Source organism: Amphiprion ocellaris, chromosome 16, assembly GCF_022539595.1.
Source record: "Amphiprion ocellaris isolate individual 3 ecotype Okinawa chromosome 16, ASM2253959v1, whole genome shotgun sequence".
NCBI lineage: Eukaryota > Metazoa > Chordata > Actinopteri > Pomacentridae > Amphiprion > Amphiprion ocellaris.
Window position 1 is genome coordinate 31,532,649 of NC_072781.1, and position 26,475 is coordinate 31,559,123.

The 26,475-nt window shown below is 39.6% G+C and overlaps 1 protein-coding gene across 2 annotated transcripts in view; it reads left to right on the forward strand.

Moving 5' to 3' along the window:
- hectd2 (HECT domain containing 2) overlaps positions 1-26,475 on the forward strand; it is a 79,903-nt gene that overhangs the window by 26,543 nt on the left and 26,885 nt on the right. For both annotated transcript variants that reach the window (XM_023266754.3, XM_023266755.3), the window contains exons 9-16: positions 3,273-3,421; positions 4,589-4,712; positions 7,346-7,442; positions 7,557-7,664; positions 9,287-9,419; positions 15,360-15,448; positions 24,035-24,099; positions 24,277-24,370. In XM_023266754.3, the coding sequence (XP_023122522.2) occupies positions 3,273-3,421; positions 4,589-4,712; positions 7,346-7,442; positions 7,557-7,664; positions 9,287-9,419; positions 15,360-15,448; positions 24,035-24,099; positions 24,277-24,370 (859 nt within the window). The remainder of the gene's footprint in view (positions 1-3,272; positions 3,422-4,588; positions 4,713-7,345; positions 7,443-7,556; positions 7,665-9,286; positions 9,420-15,359; positions 15,449-24,034; positions 24,100-24,276; positions 24,371-26,475) is intronic.

Here is a 26,475-nt window from a genome sequence, read left to right on the forward strand (position 1 = left end):
GCACCTAGAAGCAGCAGGGATTAGCTAAACCTTCAAACTGTAAAACATCAAAGAATAAATTAGGCTCTTTCACAGCTGAATCAAAGCGTTTGTGTTGTTTTTCTTGAATCCAGACTGGGTCAGAGGAGAGGAGCTGTCGTACGTTCCACAGATCGTAAAGCCCTCTGTGGAGAATGGGTGATTTGGAGCTCTTTAAATAACTCTTGGACGCGTATCGGGTCTTGTCATCTTAGCAGCGGGGTTAGCAGGTTGATTGATTGTGAGACGGGAACGTAAATTTGAAGCGTTTCCATCTCTGGCAGGAAACCATCTCTGGCTTTGGCTCACCTCTTTCATGCAAACCTCACCCACAGCGTCGAGGCTTGATGAATCCTTCTTGTCGTTTGGTGCAGACCCCGGCCTCTGACAAAACGCAGCAGCTGCATTCTTGTGAGCAACCAACGTGTTTTTCATCTTTGTTTTCCCTCCTCTAATCTGGCCACACAGTCGTGCTTTGTGCCAACTCTTCCCAGCCTGGAGGGGAAAGTGTCGAAGCCTCCAGCATGCCTTTGCTCTGATGTAAACTGCAGCTCTGAATACAGAAGATTTAAATAATTACTGTCAGGGTATCAGATGTCAATACTTCCTGAACGCCGACCAAAATCTTCCTGCAGCGAGTGTTGAAAAGTCACACAACAAAAGCTGTCCTTGTCTAATTTAATGTTTTTTATGAATTTCGGATAGAAATTTTGTTCATTTTAAACAACTTCCTACAGACAAACTGCACTGAAATGAAATTCAGTCTCGTTTTGGCACATGGAGGTTGAAAAATGTGCCTTCTCAGAACACTGCAGTGACAAAACAGAATATGATGCAGCTGATAGATGCTAAAAATAGCATAGAAAACACTTTCACATCAGGCAGTGATACGTTTTGGTACAGTTGCGTTTAGTAGAGGTTGCACATGATACAGTGACTTTTTGACGTTTATTAGACGCTCGTGCGAACTTAGTCTGTGGAGCTTCTTTATGGGAATCCACATTTTGATTGGGAGCAGCCGTCGTTATGACACGTCTTCGTGGTGATCGGTAACGTGGCCTTGGTGCTAACATAGTCACCGACTGTCGTTTAACGTTTCTGTTGTTATGAGGTGCAATCGAAAAGTTCTGAGACTGTGCCAGATTTAAATTGAGCTGTCATCCCTGTAGAAGTAGTGCAGTCATACTCTGCTTCTGCAGCACTTACAGTACTCCTTTAAAGTTCTGTTATGTAAGTGCTGAAATATACAAAAAAAATGGTGACACCTGCACTCGAATTTGATTTTGGGAAAACAGAAGAAGTCAAAAGAACCCAAGTCTGGTGAGTTGAGCGGTTGGGAGCGATGATGATGTTTGTGTGGCCAAAACAAGCACATCGGTGACTACTGCGCTGAGATCAGGACGTAACAGCAGAGATCTACCCTCCAACCCTGGGAAATTAATTCATGATGCACAACTTCACTAGTGTTGAAGAAAACAAAAGGCATGCTGCTGGTGATCCTGATCTGATGCATCTTGTACAAGTTTGGAAGTAGGGCTGCAACTATCAATGAATCGATTGTTTGTCTAAGCACTTTACGTCATCAAAAGCGGAAGTGAGCGCGCTATGCAACAGAAATCACCGTCCAGGCATAGCGCTGAACATGGACAGACGTCCGCATTGTATCGTAAACGCGTGCTGTATCGTACATATATTATATATACAAGATACAGTATGTTAGTTGCAGCCCTGTTTGGAAGTTGCTGTTTCTTGTCTTGGTAGTCGCTGCAGACCAGTGTTTCTCAACGTGTGGTGGGCGGACGCTAACAACTAGGAGGAAAAGGTCCGTCTACGCGGAACTAATTAGCTGAACTATTGGTTTTTACATCGGGCTGTTTTTTGTGGCACACAATACTCAAACTGCGCTGTCATGGTAACTGTCCCCAGTTTATTCTGCTCTGCCCACGGTGATAAACTGCCAGTAATTGCAGAGAATGGAGAAATATTTGACCAGGATGAAAAGGAAAATAGAGCAGGAGACAAACAAGATACAACTGCCTGAAGAAAAGTCAAGAACACATGATGAGGCCTGTCTTGCTCTTGGCTTCACAGTGAATGTGGTAGGAGATGAGGACAGACCCCTGTGTGTTTTATGTACAAAAACTCTTGCAGCAGACAGAATGAGACCAAGCAAATTAATATAAGACACATAGAGATATTACATCCCAGTCATGTCAAGAAGCCACTTGACTTCTTTCAGAGAAAACTTGATGAATACCGTAAGCGAGAACATCAGATTGTAAAAGCTGCATCAGAGATCAGTGAAGAACAAATATCGTCATACAGATTCGCCAAGTGCAAGAAACCACATCCAGTAGCTGAGTACCTCATACTCCCCGCTGCTCTTGATACGGTGTCAACAATGATTGATGAGACAACCGCCGCAAAATTGTTCTTTGGCCAAATATCTGATTTGATAACACAATGTCACGTGGGCTCCTGACTTGTAATTGCTCACACATGCTGTAAATGCACCAAAACCAGTCCTAGAACTTTTTTTGTGAGTTTCTCAAGACCTGGTGATCCAAATAACTTCACACTCAACACTGCACTTCCTTATGTCCTCAGCAAAACACCCACCGAGTGTGAAGTAGATTGAATAAACCATTATTAGGAAACATGAAGAACAGACACACACACACACACACACACACACACACACACACAGACTCTTTAATTTATTAGTGAGATAATAAACACCTGGCTACTCATGTTTGTGTCATGATGCTCATATTGTTTTAATGGAACAACAAATGCTAACAGAGTCCACACAGTAACTGCCAGAGACACTAATGTGTGCTGCTGTCCAGTCAGAGGAAAATGTTTTTGTTGCTCTACAAATGTCTCCGTGTTAATTTATTACGTTGTTCATTAACTTTCCGACACATGAACCTCGTCCAGTCAAAGCTTTTCGATTCAACTCGCTGCCTCTAAGTCCAAATGTAAGGCAGCTTCTGTGTGACTGTCTGGCTGAATGAGGAGCGCTTGGATCCGTGCTGTTTGTGGTGGTGATTTACTAGCAAGCTGCTTCAAATTACAAGTTCTGTTTAGTCCCGGTCCGCTCCAGAAACCCAGTTTCTCCATCCAGCGCCGCTATTTTTTTTCTTCTTTTATTCCCTCCAAGCGTCTATTTTTGTGCGTATGTATGTTTCAGGGTATGTGTGGATTTGTCTCTGCCAAGCCACCACTTAGTTAACTTTGTGTTTCCATGTCAGGCTGTCGGCGAGGCGGTTCAGGCAGCTGGTAGAGCGCCTCCTGCAGTTCATCTCCACCCGGCTGTTTCCTGCAGAACCGGACGAACTTCCTCCTCTGACCAAATGCTCCTGGTGGATCCCCTCTGCAACCAAAGTGCTCAGCCTGTTCAGTGAGTGTCTTTAACTCAGGGTTGTCAAACATGCGGCCCGCGGGCCAAAACTGGCCGCTGGAGGGTCCAATCCGGCCCACGGGACGACTGTGTAAAGAGTAAAAATTACAGAGAAGACATTAACTGCAAATTGTAAATTTGTAAAACTAGAAATTGAAATTAATTTCCGGACATGACAAGTTGTTTTGATCATGAAGTAAATACTAGATTGCTCATTGTTCTTTTGCGATTTTGTCTAATTTTTGTTATATTTTCTTTTGTTTTTGTTGTTTTTTGTCTGACTTGTGTTGTTTGTCTCACGCTTTTATCATTTTGTGTTTCTTTTTTGTCTCGCTTGTGTTTTTTGTCTGATTTTATCATTTTGTGTTTTGCTTTATTCATTGTTTTGTGTATTGTTTTTGGCGTTTCGTTTCTCGCTTTTGTCATTTTTGGTCTCATTTGTGTCAATTGTGTAATTTTTTGTCTAGTTTTTGTCGTTTGTCAGTGTTTTTGTCCCTTTTTTGTTTTGTCTTGTGTTGTTTGTCTCATTTTCTGTCATTTTGTTTCTTGCTTTTGCCATTTTCCGTCTCATTTTTGTAATATTTTGTCTTGTTTTTTTGTCTGACTTTTGTCGTTTGTCCATTTTTCTGTCGCTTTGTAGCATTTTTGTCTTTTTTGTTTGTTTCATGTCATTTGTTTAATTTTTTGTCATTTTGTTTCTTGCTTTTATCGTTTTGTCTCGTTTTTGTCATTTTGCGTCTAATTTTTGTAATATTTTATCTTGTTTATGTTGTTTTTTGTTTTTTTTTGTCTGACTTTTGTCATTTTGATCATAAAGTAAAATCCTACATCATTCAGTTTCAGATAGCTGTGACTAAATGTTTTGTGTCTTTGTAGACACTCTGTGATCTGTAAGTTGTAATGTGTAAATGATAAACTGAGGCATAAAGTTGTTGAAATTGAACTTATTTTTCTTCAGAAATTTCAGGTTGTTTATAATGTTTTGTAAAAAGATAATTCCTTAAATGTGAACATTTTCAGAATGTACTTTTTTTGCACTAAAACAAAGGGAACATTTGGAGTTGTGGTTATTTATAGGTTATTATGCTGTGATTTTACTGCTTTAACTAGTTTTGTCTGTGTTCCATTTTATTATTGACTCACATCTGTCTAATTTCTTCTACCCAGATGCAGCCAACAGTGTCTCCTCCCCTCCCATCATGCCTTTCACCGACTTCTACAACATCACTCTGGAGCACATAGATTTCATGGAGGAGTACAGGACTTGGCAGAACTACGGCAACTCAAACAGGTCAGATGTTTATCCCTCTCCCTGTCTGTCTGTTTTAGTCCTTTGATTTCCAAGTAGTTCCTGTCACATTTTTAGTCACTGTGGGCTCATTTTTCACTGCAGTATAAAGTCCTGCAGCTCTATGGAAACAGCACAACCATGGCTAGAAGTACAGAGAATTCATAAATATCTTTTGTGCAGTATAATATTATAGAATGCCATGAATCGTAAAAACAAAAGTTGAATTTCTTTGATTTAACAAAAACTTTAAAGACCTGGTCAACATGTACAACATTTTTAAAAGTGCCAACAGGGGTTACCAACATCAGGAATAAAGTAGGACTTTGCATACTATAGATATTTTACAGCTTATTTTAATTTATTTCCATACTTGTCTTTTATCTCCCCTGTGTAAACAAGGCAATTTTTAAAAATATGACATAGGATTAAGTGATGAAATATTGCCCTCTTAAGTTTAGTAAGTTTTCCAACGTAATGGCACGTCATGGGCAATGGAGAACTGTTGGAGAGTTTTTGCAGTTTTTAAAGTTTGTAGCTATGATACATGGTGTCATCTGGTGTTTAAAGATACCATGAGGTTCTCATGTTAAACAACTCATCCTTAAATAATGAGAACAAGAAGCTGCACTACTGTGAATAGCTACCAAATGATGGAACAGTGGGACCGACAGCGGGATAGTGAGTGTCTATAAGGAAGAGTCTTTGGTCTCGCCTGCTAATCTGGACCAGAAACACTCACCTTGTGACAGCACATCAGCTTGACTGAGTGCTAGCCATGACCGAGAGCCGTGTTAGCTGCTTTTCAAGATGCCTGGGAGTCGCTTTGAGTTTGTCCTCCTGAGCAGACGTGAAGTAACGTCCCCACAGCTGCAGTTTGTCCAGAACCGTGGAAACACTCGCAGAAGCCATGAAGTCTGTTTCACGCTGCATCACGGCTCGTTAGAGCCCGATAAAGTAAATTTATCCAGAGTTTACAGTTCAGACGATCGCCTCTGAAAGTCCTCGGCTCCTGCTCCAGAGACTCATGTGGCTCGGAGGATTCCAGTTTAAAACTGTTTGTTTGGGTCAATTTTGAGTCATCAGGGTCCGAGCACCAAAGGTGAAACCCATGGGTCTCTTTTTATTTTTTCCCGTTTTTTGAATTGCAATTGTGAAGGCCTAAAAACACTTGAAAACACGTGAAAATTTGCACATACATCAGCAAAAAATTTGATATTTTATGGAACTTGCATAGGTGTGCGCAAAAATGGCTCAATAGCGCCACCTGTAAAATTTCAAACATACTCTATGACCACGATGTGTCACCTACAGCTATGAAAGTTGGTAGGCATGAGTAACTCATCACGACACACAAAAATGTAACCACACCTAAAACACAACAGAAAGTCGGTGATTTGACATATTTTGGATGATTTTGGACCAATTTTTGCACATTTTCAAAAGCTTTTAACTCAAACAGGCTAACTCCAACAGAGCTTTGGCCAGGATGTCCACCAGGCATGGGTGATTAAAAGTTATCAAAATGCTCCACAAAAGTCTGAAGGCGTGGAAATAGGGGCTGGTGGAATTTCAACAATTCGCCACGAAACAGGAAGTGCTGTGTAACTGGCCTGTACATGCTCCAATCTGGTTCAAACTTTACATGTGAGATCAGAGTCCAACCCCTCATGAATTTTATAGACAAAAAATACAGTCACAGAGAGAGCGCCACCTGATGGATGGGTCACTATAAAACAGGAAGTGCTGTCTAACTAGCCTTAACATGCCCCAGTCTGCATCAGAATTTACATGTGCGATCAGACTCTGGCCCTGATAACATACCTAGACCGTTACAGTGATAGCACCACCTGGTGGACAGTTTTGATAAATCGCCATCAAAAGGGCCATAGCCTGAAATACACTCTCAGTTGCAGCGCCACCTGGTGGACATGCTTGGATTTGCCAACCAGCAAGGATGCGGGGACCCGACCATCAGCTTTGATTACTGATTGGATTTTAATTCAGAAGCATCATATTTTTCATTTTGATGAGGTTTCTGGGGTGGATGTTTGGAGCAGAAGTAGAGGTAACAGAAGCACTTTGGGAAAACTTGCGGTTTTAGTTAAATGTCAGTACAGTAAATGCAGCTTATCATGTTTTTGTCTGCATTTAAACCAAGACAGTCATTTTTCAATTTTTTTCCCAGGTGCTTTGAGTCCATAAACATCACTACCAGATGGGATAATTAATGCTCTAGTTGCTTCTACTGGATGTTGTTTCACAATAGTGGATATTCTAGGGAAAAAAAGTTTTAAAAATTATTAATACATGTAAATTCTTGCAGACAAGATTGTGTCCACACAGACCACATATTATACCTCAAACAGCTGCACATTTTTTCTCTCCTTGGACCTTGTCTCAGCAGTAAATGGACCTATTTTGTGCAACACTTCCAACAACCACACCTACATTCATTAGATAGCTGCTCTGCCCAGTAATAACTAATGATAGTCAGGTGGACAGAAATCTGACAAACACTTCAATTTGCTTTGTCTCCTTTAAAGAAATCTATATTTTAGTAACAGATAGGAGCAGAACTGATTAAGAAACACCTTTTCAGGACTATTAAATTTGCATTTCTTCACCTCTCTCAGGTTTTCTTTCTGCCAGTTTCCCTTCATCCTGTCGACGGCGGTGAAGAAATCCATCATCCAGAAAGACTCGGAGCAGCAGATGATCAGTCAGGCCAGGGTGAGGCACAAATCAACTTCAAGTGAATCTAAATTTAATCTGAACTCTTCAAGAATCTCTGTGTGCCAAAGATAGATTATGCAGACTTTAATCTCGTGGGTTTTTGTCTCATAGCAAAGTCTGGTCAGTAAAGTTTCTCGCAGGCAGAGAGTCGACATGAACCTTCTGTTCCTCAACATTAAAGTACGACGAGCACAACTCCTCAGCGACTCACTGGATGAGGTGAGAACAATCACACCCTCACATTTACTGCATGTTGATTCTAAAAGCAAGAGTACATAAAAACATGTGAGAATGTCATGAACAAGCTAACAGAGGTAAGACGTATTTTCTTATTTTCCTTTTTAAAACTTGCCTCCAAATAGAAAGCTGAAACGACCAATCAGGTTGTTTGTCTCGGGTCACATGGCAGTTTTTTTTATTGTGAATGTTTGGTTTGGTATTTAACAACAGAGATTTAGGTGTTTTATTGTAATAAATCAGAAAAAAATCTGTTTTGTGTATGTTGAGAAACTAGCATTGCTGATGTGACTGAATATCTGTTTTTTGTTGAATTAAACATGAACAGTGTAGAAAAAAAATCTACTTATTTATATCAAATGAAACTCCCCCAGTTGACGACTTGAAATGTGCAGATTTTTTTATTCAGTTTTCTGAAATTTCATGTATAAATATGCATATGATGCATTATTTATCTAACAATGTACCAATTTACATTTAATTCCAGAACAGAAATCTGATGAAGTCAGGTTCAGAATTTTTATTTAGTTTATTTTGTTGACATATTAAAATCAAATCGTTTTGTTGCAGAGTTTTTTTTTAATCACTCTGGAAATCAGAAAATATAGTGAACAGCCAGAAAAAGCTCAATTTACATCTAGTTTTTGGGAATAAAATGTTCTCTAAATCAGGATGTGAATCATATATGTATAAATCCTGCCGTACAGTCCTCTAAAACACAGGCAGGAATAAAACCAGGACGTTTTGTGTATCTAAGTGCTACTGAAATGGAGATTTCTGACTTGGAGTAGGAGGGAAAAAAATTATTTTGAGGAAAAATTTTCCAAAATAATGCATTTTAACTCAAATCTACACATGAAAATACACAAAATGCAGTAAAATAAACTCCTAAATTTGTATTCGGACTATTTATGTTCAATAATCTGAAAGAAGGAAGCAAAATAAACCAAAATCTCATAATTAAGCAGTGGATAAAAAGCATGTTTTTGTCTGTAATGAGTCACTTTAATGTATTTCAGGTTTCCTCATCCAACTTTGATGGACACCTCCAACAGCCTGTTTTTTATGTACATTTAAATCACAGTTTAATTAACCAGTGTTTACATGCATTCTCCACTGCAGAGGAAGGAATTCATCTCTCAGACGCAGACGAATGTCTCGGGTGGAAAGTGGAATCTTTAAGACCGAGGGTGTGATAACAAGTGATGAATAGACTTTTTGAAATGAGTTCTTTGTGAGGAAAAAAATGAGCAGATTTTGTGGTGTGGGAACACTGGGAGAGGCGGCTGAGGATTAGCAAGTATGCCTTTAATGTTCTGCATTCATACGTCTCCCTCAAACACTTTGTCTAAACCCAACCGTAAATCTGATCTGAACCCAGAAACCCAGATTCGCGCAGTGAGGTTCAGACTAATTATCTTTAATTTTTCGTCCGCAGAAGTTTACACGATCGCAGCCATTTCATATTTGCATTTGAAGTCTGGAGGAAGCAGCTTTGTAAATGATGGGACAGCGGAGGGTGAAAATGTTTTCCAGATTATTTTCACACAAGACAAATCATTTCTTCAGCAAAACAAGACATTTTTTCCGTGTTATTTCTGCAGCTGACGAGGAAGCGGTGCGACCTGAAGAAGAAGCTGCGGGTGACTTTTGTCGGGGAGGCCGGTCTGGACATGGGCGGCCTGACCAAGGAGTGGTTCCTGCTGCTGGTGCGACAGATCTTCCACACAGACTACGGTGAGATTCACTAAATGTGCCGTTTGTCCGAACCAGCCTTCATGAAGAAGATTGAAAAGCTGCTTCCCCGATGGATCCTCGGGGAGCAGCTGTGAGTAACAGATAAGGTTGAGAATCTGGAAGGTAAATCCTCCCTGATACACAGTCAGTGGAAAGTGAAGCCACAGTTTATTGAGAACAAGTGGAAAGCAAATCATATTTTTATTGGATAAAAGTGGAAAGTACATTTTTATGAGCTGGAGGCCTCGGTGGATGTGCCCTGGGAGTTTTCAGGTCAGAGAAGCTGCATCAGCAATAAGTGTCAGATGGTTGAGAGAAACGCTCACTGTTGCTTTTGGAAACTCGGCAATTAACTCTCATTTCAGGCAGTTTTCATTCAGACCGTCTTCTTCTCTCGGTTTGTTTCTCTTCTCCGTGTCGTCTCCTGACTGTAATTATATCAGTGTCTAGCTGTCGCTTTGTGTCTCCTTCTCTTTGTCTGTTAGCCTCTTGTCTTTCTAAATCCTCTATCCTGATCGACACAAATGTAACACAAATGTCTTCTTAAACAGGCACATAAATTCACTCTTTGCAGCGGTGTTGGGTTCTCCAGTCTCCATAAATCACTTTGAAAAGTGCTTTTAAATCTGTCTGTGCAGAACAAACACAAACAGCAGCAGGACTGAAGGTGATGCAGGTTTGCCAGAATGCAGATAAATAGTTTAGTATTGATTCAGCTGCATGCGTCTACAACTGTTCCAGTGCTGTAAATTTGTGAAAAGAAAATGTTTGATTCATGTCAGATTCAGTGGTGAAATGTTACTAAATACATCAACACAATTACTGGACTTAAATACATTCACGGTACTTGTGTTTTACTGCAGTCTTTCCACTTCTTGCAACTTTTAATTGCACTCTGCTGCATCTCAAAAATGACTTTTTCCTCCATTGCATCAGTCTGACAGCTGTAGTTACCTTTCAGATTACAATTTTTCATCCCCTTTCTGTCCAGTGAAAACCACGCATCTCTAAATGGGGTGATTTTGATTGATTTTACTGAAGAGTATTTTTGAAATAACCTCTAGTTTCTTGCAAAATTTCTGCCCGTAAGTGCAGGAGGACTTTTGATGGAAACTCAGTTTAAGACTCTCACTTTCAGGCCCTTTGGTTCCTACTGAGGATAAGTAAATCTATAAAAATCAGCTCACAAATTACAGCTGGGCACGATGGCTGTTATCAGACATAAATCAAAATATTAGAAAAACAGCGCATTTGTCAGGGGACTGTTTACAGAGGTGGATTATTACACTTTTGATGATAGAGTGAGTGTTTCTGGCACAGTATGGGCAGCGTTCTACTGCAGAAACTCAGGATGGGTTCGTCAGTGTTCATGAAAACAGCCACTTTCAGCTGTTCTGTTTCCATGATGTTGTAGGATTCAACAGCTCAAACCACGACAAAACAAAAATCACAGCTAAAAGTAGTTAGCTGTGATTATAAATAAAAAGACGGAGATATGCTATGTTAGCCTATGTGAAGAATGTTAGAGAGGAGAAGAACACAACTCAACAAGGACATCGAGAGGACAGAAAATATGGCATTCGTCCTTTCCAGGTTTAAGCAATCAGCACCAAACCCTGCATAGGAACTTTTTCAATACCTACCCTGAAGTTGGTACTCAATGGTGCATTTTTTAACAGTTTTTGGTCAAAAATGGAGCTCTACTTTGGATATAAAGACAATCCTTTTAGGGTGTAGTATACATTCACATCTTAGTTCTTGTTTGTATACCTCCCAACAACTTGGTGCACTGTAGTGCTTTGTTGTATTTTCTGCATCGTCTTGTACTTCTTGCATTTTTGCACATTTCACAAGTTCTGCAATCTTGAGCAACTGTCACTGGGATTAATAAAGTTTGTTGGTTTGGGACTTTTCATGGGTTTTACCGACAGTAAAAAATCCTTTAATCTTATTTCGCAACCGACCGTCACAAACAGCATGTTATATAACCAGTGTGTTCTCAAATCGAAACTTTAACAAAAAAATACTGCCTGGAGTCGCACTTTTCATAGACGACCGGAGAGACGTTATTTAAATCCAAATTGCTTCACTTTCTGCATTTTCTATTTCCATTACTGCTGCTGCTGTATTTCCACCAGAAACATTCTCACGTCATTTCAGGGTATAAACCTTTTCACAGCGCTGATATAAGATTAGCTGTTTAGCCTTTCACTGAGTTGGAATTTGCATAGAAAATACTTGAATGGAAACCAAGCGAGCGTCTGTCTTTGCATCTGCGTCTTCGACGTCTCGCTCTTAGTTGTTCTTTCCATCGTCGTTCCATCTTTCCGTGGTCGTCTGTGTTTTCGGTGCCAGAGGACGTCGGCCCAAAGCAACACGCTCAATGAAAGCTGTGTTCCCCTCATTAGCAGCAGCAGCAGCAGCAGCAGCAGCAGCGCAGGGAAAACCCCGACTCCAACACACAAACACACACAGGCAGGTGTACACACACACACACACACACACACACACACACACACACACACACACACACACACAGGCTCTTTCATGACTCGGTGTCGGTTTCTGGTGTTCGGAGATGTGAGCGGTCCAGATGTGTGTCTCCACTCAGAACAGACTGCTGCTGTTTCTCTCCGTCGGAGCTGGAAAAGCTTCCAGTTTATTCTGCTTCACAACCTGCTCATTATCCCTTTTTTTATTTTTATTTTTAAAGTCGCTCTGGGGCTGCACAGTGGATTGGTGGTTAGCACTTTCGCCTTGCAGCTAGAAGATCCCCAGTTTGCATCCCGGCCTTTCCAGGATCTTTCTACATGGAGTTTACATGTTCTCCCTGTGCATGTGTGGGTTTTCTCCAGGTTCTCCAGTTTTCTCCCACAGTCCAACAACATGTTGAGGTTAATTGGTGCTTCTGAATTGTCCATAAGTGTGAATGCAAGTGTGATTGTTTGTCTGTATATGTAGGCCTGTGATAGACTGTTACCTGTCCAAGGTGTTCCCTGCCTTCGCCCTAAAGCTTGTTTTCTGCTTGACTTGTCTGCGTGGTTCTGCGCAGACGGATTACATCATTTTAGCAACCACACCTTCTTGCACAGTCCTTACCGAGCGGAAAATTTTTGCGTCGCACACCTCCAAATTTTTCTAACAATGTGGACGGAGACAAGCGGAAAACATGGCAGAAGAACAGGAGCTCCTGGCAGCAGAAGTTCAGAAATACAGGCATTTATACGATTCATCACACAGAGATCACCGTGATGTCCGGGTTGTGAGCAGTTTGTGGCGTTAAATTAAAACTAACTGCTGAAATCAATCAATCAATCAAGATTTATTTATAGAGCACTTTACAACACTCAAAGGTGACCAAAGTGCTTTCCAGTTAAAATCAAACAATAAAATTAGAATAAAAGCAAATTAAAAGAAAGTGCAACTATTTGGTAAAATGCCATGTTGTAAGTGGTGTAAACGATGGCAAACGTCTTATACTGTAGCTTAGTACCGTGGTAGACGTGTGCTTACGATATACTGCCCCCTGCAGTTTGGAAGCAGAGGCCACATGGAGTATTAAAGCTACATGCGTTATCTCGTGCTCATTCCACGTATCTAATTTCTGCATGTCACGTTTGTCTGGAAAGCATAACACAGGCGTAGCCCTTCATTGGACAAGTGATCATTTGGTAACTTCTGCACACATTAAATATGTCGTTGCTTCTGCCTCTCGGTGAGGTCAAGAAGCATGTTGGTTTCACCCAGCCAATCAGCGAAGATCACTCTACATTACAGCACACGACATCATTTGACCAATCAGAAGAGACCTGGAACGTATCAAACTTTCTCTTTTGTCTGAAGTTGGAAAAAGACGGACTTGTGGCTCGGTCCTCTTCCATATTTGCAGTCTAAACGTCAAAACTAAACCAGGGTTAGTTGAGGAAACTCACATTTTATGGTTGAGTAGTTGTGCTAAGTGATGATAAATACATTTCTTGTAACTTTTTTATTTATTTTTTTAACCACTAACAGGAAAGGAACCATATATGGTAACTTAACTGAATTTGAATTTCAACATGAAAATTACAAATTTTGAAAAATGTAACAAAAATAAAAAGTCTCATGTTCTTGAAATTTTGAATTTCAAAGTATTTCAATGAGTGTCCTTTAAAGGGTTAAGTCAGCTGGGATGGACTCCAGATCCTCCAGGACCCTAACAGGGATTAAACAGTATGTAGATGATGGATGGATGGAAGTGGTTCTGACTCTCACTGAAAACGTCGACAACATCACACACTATGGATGTCAACAAGGTGTCGACAGGGGATGTGGAGAAAATAGAAACAGCCAGATAAGAACTGGTCTCTAAACCTGAAACTGCAGCTTGTTTTTCAGCACTATTAACTGTAATAATCTTTATTTATGGAGCACCGTTTCCAAAATCCAGATTAGAAAGTGTTTCATGAAGAAGCAAAATCAAATGGACACATCACGAAATTATCAGAATATTAATGTCAAATTGTTTTAATCGTTTTTATTCAGATTTTTTACATTTTTGGTGATTAGAATTTGGTGATTACTTTGTTGCATCAGTAGTTCTTCATTTTTCATTTCATTATTCTTTTGCTGTTTTGTTTCTTCTCTAATTTTCAACCTTTGTAATTGGTTATCTTCTGCTTTTCTGAAGAAACTTGGCTTCCATCTGTATTTTTCTTTCCACCACTCAATTTGTTCATAATTCTCCATTGTTATATGAGGCCAGGGTAATCTTTATTTACCCCAGAGGGGCACTTTGAACAGTCAGCGGTAAATATAATCATCATCATCACCAATAAACGCTCCGTCTTGGCAGATTATATGTGATGAACCAGATGGGAGCAACCTGAGCTCTGGGAACAAGGAGTGACTGGGTTTGTTTTGTGATTATTTAGATCTGCGTCTGCATTTCTGCTGCACATTCTCACAATTCTTTCTGTTTTTCAAGTTAAGTGACCCAAGCCAGCAAATAAAAAAGTGTCTTTCACCTGTAGGAACTCAGGACGAGGCACGAGGTAGAGCAAAGGTTTACAGGAAGTGATCTGTAATAGACGTTTTGGGTCTTTCAGTTTCACCTGGATTTAACAGCTTCCACTGCGATGTCTGCTGTGATCGTGCTAAGATGGCAACAAACAGTCTTTACTGGACGTAACTCTGGAGGGTTATTTATGCTGTTTTGGTCTTTATGGTGAATTTTGAAAAGTGCTGAAGTGAATGTTTGAGAGAACACTGCGACTCATCAAAGTGGCAGGGGTCTTCTTGGAATTTAACCAGTCAGCATCAAACCCCATACAAGAGTTTTTCAGGGCCGTTCTGAAGTTTCTACCCTGGAGTAGATACTCTTTTACAGGGCAGTTACTGCACCTCAACTGCCCTTGGACTGCCCATAAGTTCTTGCAGTGGAAAACAACTTCAAGAGAAAACGGACTTCATTAAACAAGAATAAAGAAGCCTCCCAGAACCCTGTGGGGTTCCTCACCCTCGACACTGAGGAGGAACCTTTTTGGTTTGTTTAGAAACCTTTGCATCAGAGGTTTCTTGAGGAGGGAAATCCATTGCGAAGTCACAGTTTTATTTACACCAAAACAGAAGTAAAAAACATATTTCTCTGAAATAGTAATGTAGATGTTCCTAAATAAATGGAGAGCTCTTTATTTTATTACTCCGCCAAGGAACGCAGTGGAGTTATGTGGCGATCAGCGTTAGTTTGTGTGTCTGTTTGTGACATTACTCGAACCCTCTTCTCTGTCCTCATTTCTGTCTACTTACGTCTTTTCACCTTTGTGCTTCTTTTTTGTTTTCAATCACTGCTTTTCCATCACTTCCTGCCTCATTCCAGCTGCTTTACCAGTAAATCCATCCATCCATAAATCCATGTCTCTAATTTACCCAGATATTTACATTTTTTGTGTTTTCTTTTAGGAATGTTCACCTACATGAAGGACTCGCGCTGCCATTGGTTCAGCAGTTGGAAGTGTGACAACTATTCTGAGTTCCAGTTGGTTGGGACTGTATCCTTTAATCAAAAATAAAGAAATCAGGGTATGTACACACTTTTTTTTAGGATTTATCACAAGTAAAGCGTTCTTAGGGGACTTTGTGTTGGTATCTGTCGCGTTGCTAAACTACAGATTCCCTCCACTATTATCGATTTGTGCATCAAAAACACGAACATATTTGGTATCTGAGGATTCAATAATTCCCTGTCTTTGCAAAAGTAGCATCAGTTTTTAATTTCATAAGTATTTTATGCAAGAGCAGCCCAAACGCACACTGTCTAAAATTACAATGACCACTACAATCCAGGTTTTGCAGCATTTTGATGGTAAAAGTTACACAATTCTAGATTGTTTTTTGTTTTAGACGGACAAAAATAATAAATTCTTGCTTGCTGACTGGTCCAGAAGCTGTTATTTTATGTTAGGTGTCATTTCAGCATTTTTTGCTCCAAAACAGGAAGTGATAGGATGGAAGAGGTTAGTTTGGATTTAAATTTCCGTTTACTGCTATTGTTGAAATGATGGAACATCTTTAGAGGTCCTAATGAGCATATTTTCATTCCTTTAGTTGTTGGCCGTTACCACATACAGAGGACTCACAGTAGACATGTTTTATTCACTCTTAATACACATTGTCAGGTGGGATATTGAATTTCAGTGAAAAGGAAAGTGTACTTTGTTTCACGTTCGTTTGCTTCCACATGTACCAGAGTAGTTTGATTATCACCTGCACCACATTAGCATTTTAAAGCTTTCATTATATTCAGAGCTTCAGTGGTTCCACAGCAGCTGCTTCCAGGTGTTTGTCTCCTGCAGACAAAGCTTCAGAGCGTTTTGTTGGACGTTCGGACTTTAAAATGTGCACAAATACACACATTTTTTTCCTCATTCGCTCCCCCTCCCAACCTTCGCTTTAATGCTCTTCTATTTCAAACCACAGAGGAGTAAAAGCTACTAAAATATGTGTTTTTAGGCTGCGAACCTGCTCACGTAACAAACACATCTCAGCCCAGAATGTAAAATTTAATAGACGTAGTGTGAAACCGAATCATTTCTCCAAAACACGGCAGCCTCAGTGGATTCACACCCAAGTGCTGCACAGCAAATACACTTAAAAAAACAAGTTTTTAAAATACTGTTCAAGGCATTTTTAAATCTTTTTAAGAATAATAAACACTGCACTGTCTTTTGAGTTGCATGTAAACAACACAAGCTCACTGATTCTGTGTTTATCTGTGTGCATCAGCTTGAATCCAGACTAGATTTTTACCAGAAGTTCAGCTGATTGTTTTGTTTTTCTCTTGTTTTTCCATCTTTTCTTTATACTTTGAAGTAGAGCCCTGCAGCTTTGGAGCTTCTTGAACTGATAATAAAAACAGCAGTAATCTATACCAGCATCCGGCATGCATATTCAGCAGTTATAATGGGGAGTCGCCCACTCAGACTCTTAATGAAGGTGCATATTTTCTGTTTTCCTGCAAAATAATGCAAAGCTATCAAAAATGGTGTCTGATTCTTTGCACAGATCATTAATGCAAATCCAAGTTTTTAACCAGAAACTTTTTCTTCCAGAAATCCCTCATTTGTTTTGCCACTTGGATGGTTTCATGAGACATAATTACTGATTGGATTTTAATTCAGAAGCATCATATTTTTCATTTTGATGAGGTTTCTGGGGTGGATGTTTGGAGCAGAAGCAGCGGCAATAGAAGCACTTTGGGAAAACTTGTGGTTTTAGTCAAATGTCAAAACAGTAAACGCATCTTATCATAGCATTTAAACCAAGACAGTGATTTTTCTTGTTTTTCCAGGTGCTTTGAGTCCATAAACATCACTACCAGATGTGATGATTAATGCTCTGGTTGCTTCTACTGGATGTTGTTTCACAATAGTGGATATTCTAGGGAAGAAAAGTTTTAAAAGTTATTGATACATCTAAGTTCTTGTAGACAAGATTGTGTCCAGCAGCTTTCTGACTAAAGACCACATATTATACCTCAAACAGCTGCACATTTTCTCCCTTTGCACCTTGTCTCAGCAGTAAATGGACCTATTTTGCGCAACACTTCCAACAACCACACCTACATTCATTAGATAGCTGCTCTGCCCAGTAATAACTAATGGTAGTCAGGTGGACAGAAATCTAGCAAACGCCTCAGTAGTGGCTGTAAAGCTGTAATGCATGGACATTTTTTGACCTCACCTAAAATGACCCTGACTTTATTCAGCTTCTAAAATGGTCTCTGCATCCACTTCACCATCATGCTTGGTGTTGATGTCTCATCATCTTACAAATAATTGCAATTATTTTATCATCTTCTTCTGTTCATTTTCTGTCTTTCTTAGTTGTTGATTTATGAGTATAGCTTATTTTAATGCTGCAAATCCATTTGTCCAAGCTGTTGGTTTCTCCTTTTTGCTATGGTATTTGGATCTGCAACTAAATTCTTGATGTTACCATCTCAAAGGATGCTCACCGAATGCAGCAGGTCAGTTATCAGAAGTTAAGCGCTGTGAGATAAACTACCATTCAAAAGTTTGGGGTCACCCAGACAATTTCATGTTTTCCATGAAAACTCACACTTTTATCCATGTGCTAACATAACTGCACAAGGGTTTTCTAATCATCAATTAGCCTTTCAACACCATTAGCTAACACAATGTAGCATTAGAACACAGAAGTGATGGTTGCTGGAAATGTTCCTCTGTACCTCTATGGAGATATTCCATTAAAAATCAGCTGTTTCCAGCTAGAATAGTCATTTACCCCATTAATAATGTCTTAACGCTATTTCTGATTAATTTAATGTTATTTTCTTTGGAAAAAAATGATTTTCTTTGAAAAATACGGACATTTCTAAGTGACCCCAAACATTTAGACGGTAGTATACATGAATTAAAGTTGTTCTACATTAGTTAAAGTTAATCTGCATTATTTAATGTTGCTAAAAAATGAGTTAAATTTGTGGTACATTAGTTAAGGTTGCTCTGTATTGGTTAAAGTTGCTCTACAGTAGTTAAAGTCGATGGTAGTAATCAAAGTTGATCTATATTAAAGTTGGTCTGTATTAGTTAAAGTTGCTCTAAATGAGTTCAAGTTGCTCTATTTTAGTTTAGGTTGCTCTAAATGACTGAAACTATGTCTAGACTGGATTTCTGATTCATTTAATCTTCATTGAAAAAAAATGCTTTTCTTTCAAAAATGAGGACATTTCTAAGTGACGCCAAACTTTTGAACGGTGGTGTAAATGGATTTGGTGCAAATGGTGGAACACAACAAGGAAATAGTTGATTGGAACACTTCTGTTGGTTTCTTGCAGCTTTAATTCAGGTGAGTGTTTCTACCAGTTGTGCACAGTCAGCTTTAATAATTGCAATCAGGCGCTTATGTAACAACTGTGACCGAACTGCAAATGATGGAAAGTTTCTGTAAGTCGTTCGTACACGAGCTTCACTTTTTCAACAGTTTTCCAGCAATGCATGGTCACTGTGCTGTTGTTTCTGCTGGTTGTAAAATGCACTTCCAGGACTGTGTGTAGAAGTCTCAGTGTATGTCTTTGCTGTACATGTGTGGTTAGCATGTGTGCGAGTAGATCCAGCACTCGGGGCTCAGTTACTAGCCAGCTGGGAACTGTCAAAAGGTTATATAACCTAATAGCTGCCTGTTCTTCGCCAGATTACTGTGTGTGAGGACTTGAATTACCCACGTTTGGCGACATAATTGTGTTCTCGCAGACACACTGTGGCAATTCAGCTTTCCTTTGAGGACAAAATAGCATAAATCATCCATTTTGAGGATAAGGACTTTGGACTTCTGGTTAAGTTGGGTTTAGGTTTAGGTTTGGGTGCGTCTTCAGGAAATTAATCAGTGTGTTTGTGTTTATTTTAAGGCAGAACCAACGACTGTGCAAAGAAGAGAAAGTTTAATAAAGAGAGCAGAAGAGCGAAAGCATGTGAGTTAATATGTGTGTGTTTGCTCCTGGGTGTTCCACGGAGGCGGCACATGTGCTAAGACCTCATTTTTCTCCCCTAATTCCAGTTTAGTCGTCATGGCAGCGGAGGGAAAATGTACAACAGAGAGGGAGAGTGAAAGTAATAGAGATAAATGAAAAGCAGAAAGAAAAGTGGTGCGACGGGAGCGTAAAGTGGAATGATGGAGTATAAACAGACGTAACCAAACCGGAGCAAGCAGTGATGAGAAAGAGAGAGACAAAGATTTAACAGAATGAGATGGAAACCTGACAAAGATGAGCTGCAGCTGCCTTGTTTGTGAAGGATTTCACTGAAATGCTCAATGAGGTGCTAGCACGCTAATTTGATAATCCAGCTTTTAACGTGAAGTAGATGAAGAGCAAATGAGGTCATGTTGGTTGAGATCATCGTTTGTTACAGCTGCCAGATGCATAAACTGAAGTGTGAAGGTCTTCAGACGGCGTTTTTATTTATCTTTCAGATCAGGAGTTTGGCATTTGAAGAACTGAATGTTCAGCCGTAGTATTTACACCGTCACCGTGTCCTGATGAGCCGCACAGCTGCTGTTTTTCTCCAGTAATTTGCAGATTGAAACTCTTTACAGCGCCGCATGAGGACACCATCATGCATGCAAAGTGGGCCTGAATGCTTCAGGTTCTGTCGGTGTCAACTACTTTCTGCTCATTTAATTGAAGATTTGCTTGATCAGAGCCGTCAGGGATGCTGTGTGATATCCAGGGGTCGTGTTAGCAGTTTTTCACTCAAAAATAGATTTTTGCTTTCATGTAACCTCCTAATTTGAGATGTATTAAACCTCCTGTTGTCTTCATTTACAGGCACCAAAAAATATTGTTTCCTTATCTGAAAAAAATCCAAAAGTTCAGCAAAAAAAATCCCCAAATTTATGAACATTTGCAAAACCTTCTGGAAGAAAATCCCAACAATTCCTAAAAAGTTTCCCTTAAAAGTTTGATTTTAAAAAATCCCCCAAATTTGGCAAGAAAATTCTAGTAAATATTTTCAACAAATGAGTAAAAATCTTCCAAAAAAATCCTTTAAGTATCTAAAGTGATTACATATATATCAGTAAAACTTGTAATATTTTCTTTAAGAACATTCACATAAAAACATTTTGCGTGAATGTTCTTAAGAAACATTTTTAGCATTTCTTTTTTTTTCACCAAAAAATGTTCAAAGATTTCCCAAAAATGTTGAAAATGTGGACATCAGCAGTTTCACTGTGAAAATATTTTTTCTTTCCACATTTTCAAACTTTAAAACAGATCAATTTGACCCGCAGGACGACATGAGGGTTAAACTTATTTTGAGTTTTCTTGTAAAATTCAACTCAAAACAAGATAATTTCAAGATTGTTTGACTTAACAAGATATTTAAGATGTATTGTCTTAAAACAAGTCCCTCCATCTGCTGAAATGTCACTTGTTAAGTGGATTCATCTTAAATCAAGTGGGATAAGACATTTTGACTAAAAATAAGACAAATAGACTTGGTAAAATTTAGAGTTTTTGCAGTGTATTTGCAATGGCCGGTTGCTATTAGGCTTCACAGTAGTCTTTGTCATGGTGTCCCTTTGCTAGCTAAACTTCCTCAATGCTCTCTGCTCGCCAGCACTGAAGTTTCCACTGGTCTCTACAGTATTAAACAGTATGAGGCTCCACCTGGTGGCACAACCTGGTATTACAGCTGATCTACAATGCAGAAATGTAATCAGGCATCAGCAGATACAAAATATTAAATGATCTGAATTAGATATCTTGTCATGGTAATACTTTTGCAACCTTTCTGTTTGCATTTTGATGCTGGTTTTGTTCGAGAGGCAGCGTAGCGAATACAAGGAAGTGGGCAGACGGAGAGAGATAATGTGAAACAGAGCTGGCATGAGAAAGGGAGGGAGAGAGGGGGATAAAGAGATAAAAAGAAAAGAGAGGGAGAGAGAGAGAGAGACGGCTTTATTCACGGCTGTCCCATGAAGTGAGGATATATGAACGAGGGCCTCTAAATGCTTTGAGTTACCCTCTCTTTGATATGTGTGTGTGTGTGTCTCTGTGTGTGTGTGTGTGTGTGTGTCCCTAATAACCTCAGTGGTTGCGGTAAAAGTACACTGTATGTTTATTTTCATGTCGTGTACATGTGTGGTGCACAGAGGGGCATTTATTCATTCTTGTGTGTGTCACCTACCTGTAATCAGTTGTGTTCATTTCACACACACACACACACACGCTCGGCTTACACACACTACACCACATATGGTCGCCACATGTGGCAGCTGTGAACACTTTGTGTATACGTGTGTGTGTGTGTGTGTGTGTGTGTTGAGCCGCCACCCCTCAGACGTAAAAGATGGAAAAGAAATTGCAGGTGTTTGTGACGTTCACTACTTGAACTCAGCATCACCTTCAAACCTAAACACAGACGACACACTGAAGTTACTCCCTGACATCATTTAGTCTGCAGCTCAAGAACCGTATATATACTTGTCGTATTGATCACAGCCCAAAATGTAAATTTCTCAAAGAGCTTTGGTCCAAATTCAAGAGTTTGTGACCAACTAGTGTGAGCAGAACAGGGTGTGTGAGGTTGTGTAACTCTCCGGAGACAGTTAAGGTGATCGCCATTGTTAGTCAGAGAGCCTGTTTTTACATAAGCCGCTCAGCGCCTACATTTTTCTATAATGAATGTTTTTCATTGGAGCTCCGAGACTCTAAATTAGGCGTAGCAGTAACAGATGATACTTGTTAATAGAATAGTTTCATTCTTGTTTGGGTTGTTCCGTTTAATTGATTCATTTGTTTAATTGTTTAATGAAAATGTAAGAAATCACCAACGCTTTTTGATTACGTGTGCTTGCAAATCAACCATGATGCCAGATTTTACACTGAAGAAGAGAAGAAAATGTGACTCCAGTCGAGCAGCTTTCTGTCTGATGTTTTCTAGTTTAACCCTCTGAGCCCCAAGTAGTTCTTTTTCACCCACCGCCTTCTACAGCTTCGAGTCCATTTCAGTCACACGCATCACACACTGTTCTAGTGGTGTCTTGTGCAATAGAGCATAAACATTTAATCTGATTTCCATCAAACGTTTTAGGGTGAAGTGAAGTGTTGTATTTCTGACTTTGAACATCATCTCATTGCAGTCTGTCAGTAGGTATGATGAGGGTTAAAGGAACCAGAGTTAACTTCTGTTCTGTCATCAGCTTTCTTTTTCTGTTTGCTTTCACTGAAGTATTGATAGTATTACAAAAACAAGATTGTTAATGTTCCCTTTGACAAATCTTGGTGGCAAAACCAGGTATTTATAAGCCATTTACATGAATTTAAGATGTTTTAATGACTCAGGTATTGGTCTCTGCTCGTATCTAACATGATGATTATTTGCCAGATCTACATCTTATAGTGAAAACTGAGCTCATGAAATGTGGTTTATGGGGCCGAGTGCTCCAGTCTCTCGAAGGGCATTTCCTCCAACTTAGAACCGGTTCCGTTCTGGATTGCCAACCTAAATCTGTACCTTCTAAATGTTTCCACCATGGTTCAGATCCAGAGAAGTTGGTGCCCTTTATAAAACGGGCTCATGTGACTCTATTGGACTCAAGAAAAGTTGGAAATCAGATGCTAAAAGCTTGCAGGTATACAGTGCGAGATCTGCTGTTTTACTTGGATGGAACTGACACATTTTCATATGCTGATGAATTTTTCTCTTATTTTTTGCCATAGACACATGACGTTTGTGGTTAGATCAACAAATTGGATGCTAGTAAACTTCCCTTGTAGATGTCTTGCCATCATGAGCTCCTGCCAGAAACCATTAACCACCACAGAAGTCTCTGTCATGGTGCCCGTTGCTTGCTTAAACCAATGCAATTCTCTCTGCTTGTCAACATGATGTCCCAACTAGGAGTATAAGACAGTAAGAGGTACTGCAGCTAATCAACAGTACGTTTTCTGACATGTTCTTCACCTTCTGCCTCATATATATATGTTTTTTAATAGGTTAAATTATTAAAACTGATCAATCGTCAACGTTCTTGCTGCTATTGGTGAATGCTGTTAGCAAAGTGGAAACAAATGACTTCTAGTGTTAAAGCTGTGCCAGTGGTGGTTTTATTTGCAATATTAACACTAACACTTCAAGATTAATCAAATTTCTGTTTGCCTCTAGACATTGCATACTCACTGTGAAGTTTGGAAGTATAGATTTTCAAGTTGGAATTTCATAGACTATTTGATAAGTGCATATAAGAAATGCTAAGTTGTGCCTATATTTGTCCTATTAATACCACAGCAAGAAAAGGGGGGTAGAACATCAGTATTAAAATAAAAATGAACAAGAAATACACATAAGCACTGTTGATATTGTACAAATTCTTCTGTATGTAGAAATAGGAATATTCTGTACCTGGAATAACTGAAGTATTGCACATATTCTTCCATTAGTAGGAAATAGTGATAATATAAATACAGATATCACACAGATTGTTCTATGTGTAGAAAATATATATCGTAGAGCAAATTTAATATGTAGAAAATCTTAATTATGCACAGATTTAAGGCATTAATGTCCCACTGGAAGGCTATCAGTTTCCTCCTTGACCTGGTGCGTTATCAGCTGATGGGCTTAGCAGTTTACAACAGCATCGCTCTGGACATCCACTTCCCGCTCTACTGTTACAGGTAGGTGTGTTTTTATTTGTCACACATAAACAGTAACTGTTGACCAAAAATCACGCTTCATTTCTCTGTGAGCCCAACATACAGTAGCTGCTGTATACATCTTTCTTTTATGCTGCTCCAGTCTCAGGAGGAATGTTTTGAAGATATAGAACACAGCCTGTAGTTTTGTCTTTACAGGAAGCTCCTCACTCCACCTATGGCACCATGTGACCAAAATGCCCTTGTTGGCATGGCAACTGCCACCCTGGATGACCTGCAGCAGATCATGCCGGTGGGTTTTCCATTCCCAGACTGTAAAAACAATTTTTAAAAAATGTCTTTTGTGACTTAATGGGACATAATTTTGACCCTCTGAACCCCAGAAACACACTGGTGGGTTTGAAATGCATGTTGTCTTTTTTAAAAAGATCACTAAAATTACTTCATTCAGCAACCAGAAACTGTAATAACAGAAAGAATTGTCCGATTTTCAACTTCCGGAAGGTGCTTGAACCAATCATCTGTGACTTGCAGTTCTCTAAGGAATCTTACAATCATGATATTCCATCAAAATCATTTTATTCTATGTCTTATTTAAAAATTAACAATTTGTTCTAACCTGATTCTGTAGTAAATGCAAAATTTGGTGTTCATCGGCACAGTCATAAAGACGCTGGTGACAATAGAAACCTGAAAAAAGTTAGAGATTCATCTTTCTATGGTAAATAATTTGTTTATGTAGCAACATATTCAGTCTTTGCTGTTCAACTGAAAATCTTTGATCGTTTTCACACTTGCAGTTCTCTGATTTGCCAGGAGAGGGCGCCAGAGTCAAACTTTTAAACTCCTTCTGTTCACTTTCAGCCTCTAAATTCCTCTAATCCTCATCTTTGAAGAGTCTAAATTTAACCTCATGTGCTGCTGTCAGACTGAAGATAAGTTTTCTACCAGATAACACATTCAGCTTTGTTAGCTTTCATTGAAACGCCTCCAAAACCTTCACCACTTACTGTGCTAATCATGTTGTTATACAAATATTCACATATGCACAGGCCATAATATGCAAACTATATTAATTTTTAAAAATTATTTGACGATAAATGCGCTTCCCTTCAGCCATGCGTGCTCATATTCTTGCTTTTTGCATTCCCTCTGAGCATCTTAGCTGACAATATTGAGCTAAACTCTTCATAATAGTGTTAGATTTTCCTCCACTGAGTGTTTGTTTTGTCAGAATTCACATAAAACACACTGTTGATGCAACAAATAGTCAGAAAACTCCAGTTTCTATTGTTGAGTGTTTCCAGATGTGCAGCTCATTCTGCCTCTTCAGCTTCTCTCCCTGCCTCCATCTGATTCACACCCACTTGGAAACACAATTGTGGGCTTGTGCGCACGTATACATGCTTTCTGTAACGTTTGCCAGTGTATACATCCCAGCTGTACATACTGTTCTCACATCACGTCCTCCGCCGGTCTCTGGGAGGGAGCTAACAGTGATCTGACACCAAAGCACTTCTTACCGGGTGAACAACTTTCTGCATGATATGAACATGATAATATCCTCTAATAAAATCCTGTAACTGCAGCACAGAAGAGAGGAAAGTCAACCGAAACAACTGGAGCTTTTGTTTCAATCAGCAGCAAGACAAAGCTGCCAAATGTGCAAAGGCCTGAGTGAATGTTTTTTATGAAAGACAGCAGTGTTGTGGATTCAGCTGCTCAGTCAAAAATAAACTCACACAGCTGCTCGCCAGCTTTAATCCACAAATGTTTTCAACCATCACGCCTCCATCTGAAGCTGTTTCTGCCTTCCTTTTATACAGTTCATTGATTGAACACATGACGAGTAAATGACTAAATAGATACCACACATACTACACATTACAGCCACCTTTTTAGGTAAAGTCTCTGGTGCTTCACTGTGGCAGATCTGAGAGGAAGATCCTGAACCCACTCAGAGTCACTTGATCCTCCAGCTGCTACACATCCAACACCTTTATCAGAAGGTCAGAAACTCTGCTCCTTTCTGAACACACAGACACAGAAACACACAAACCTACTCTCGCAGACCCACTATGGGAGCTATAACTGGCCCTGTGGTTACATAACAGCAGGATATAAGATGTCCTGCCTGCAGTCGCTGTCAGCACCGTGAGTCTGGTGACCCGGCACGAACCGACTTTACTCAGCAAATACAGAGCAAACACTCAGTCACTTGTTTGGCTTCAGAAAATTGCAAAATAAAACAGCTTGATCTGTTTTTTGATTCACCTAAACATCCCAGAATGTGTCGCTTCTTTGGAGAACGTGAGCTTCCAGGCCTCCTTGGGAAGGTTGTCTGAGTCCAGCCATGTCCTCACATTCACAGCTCCACTCCAGACCTGCTGCCTTCCA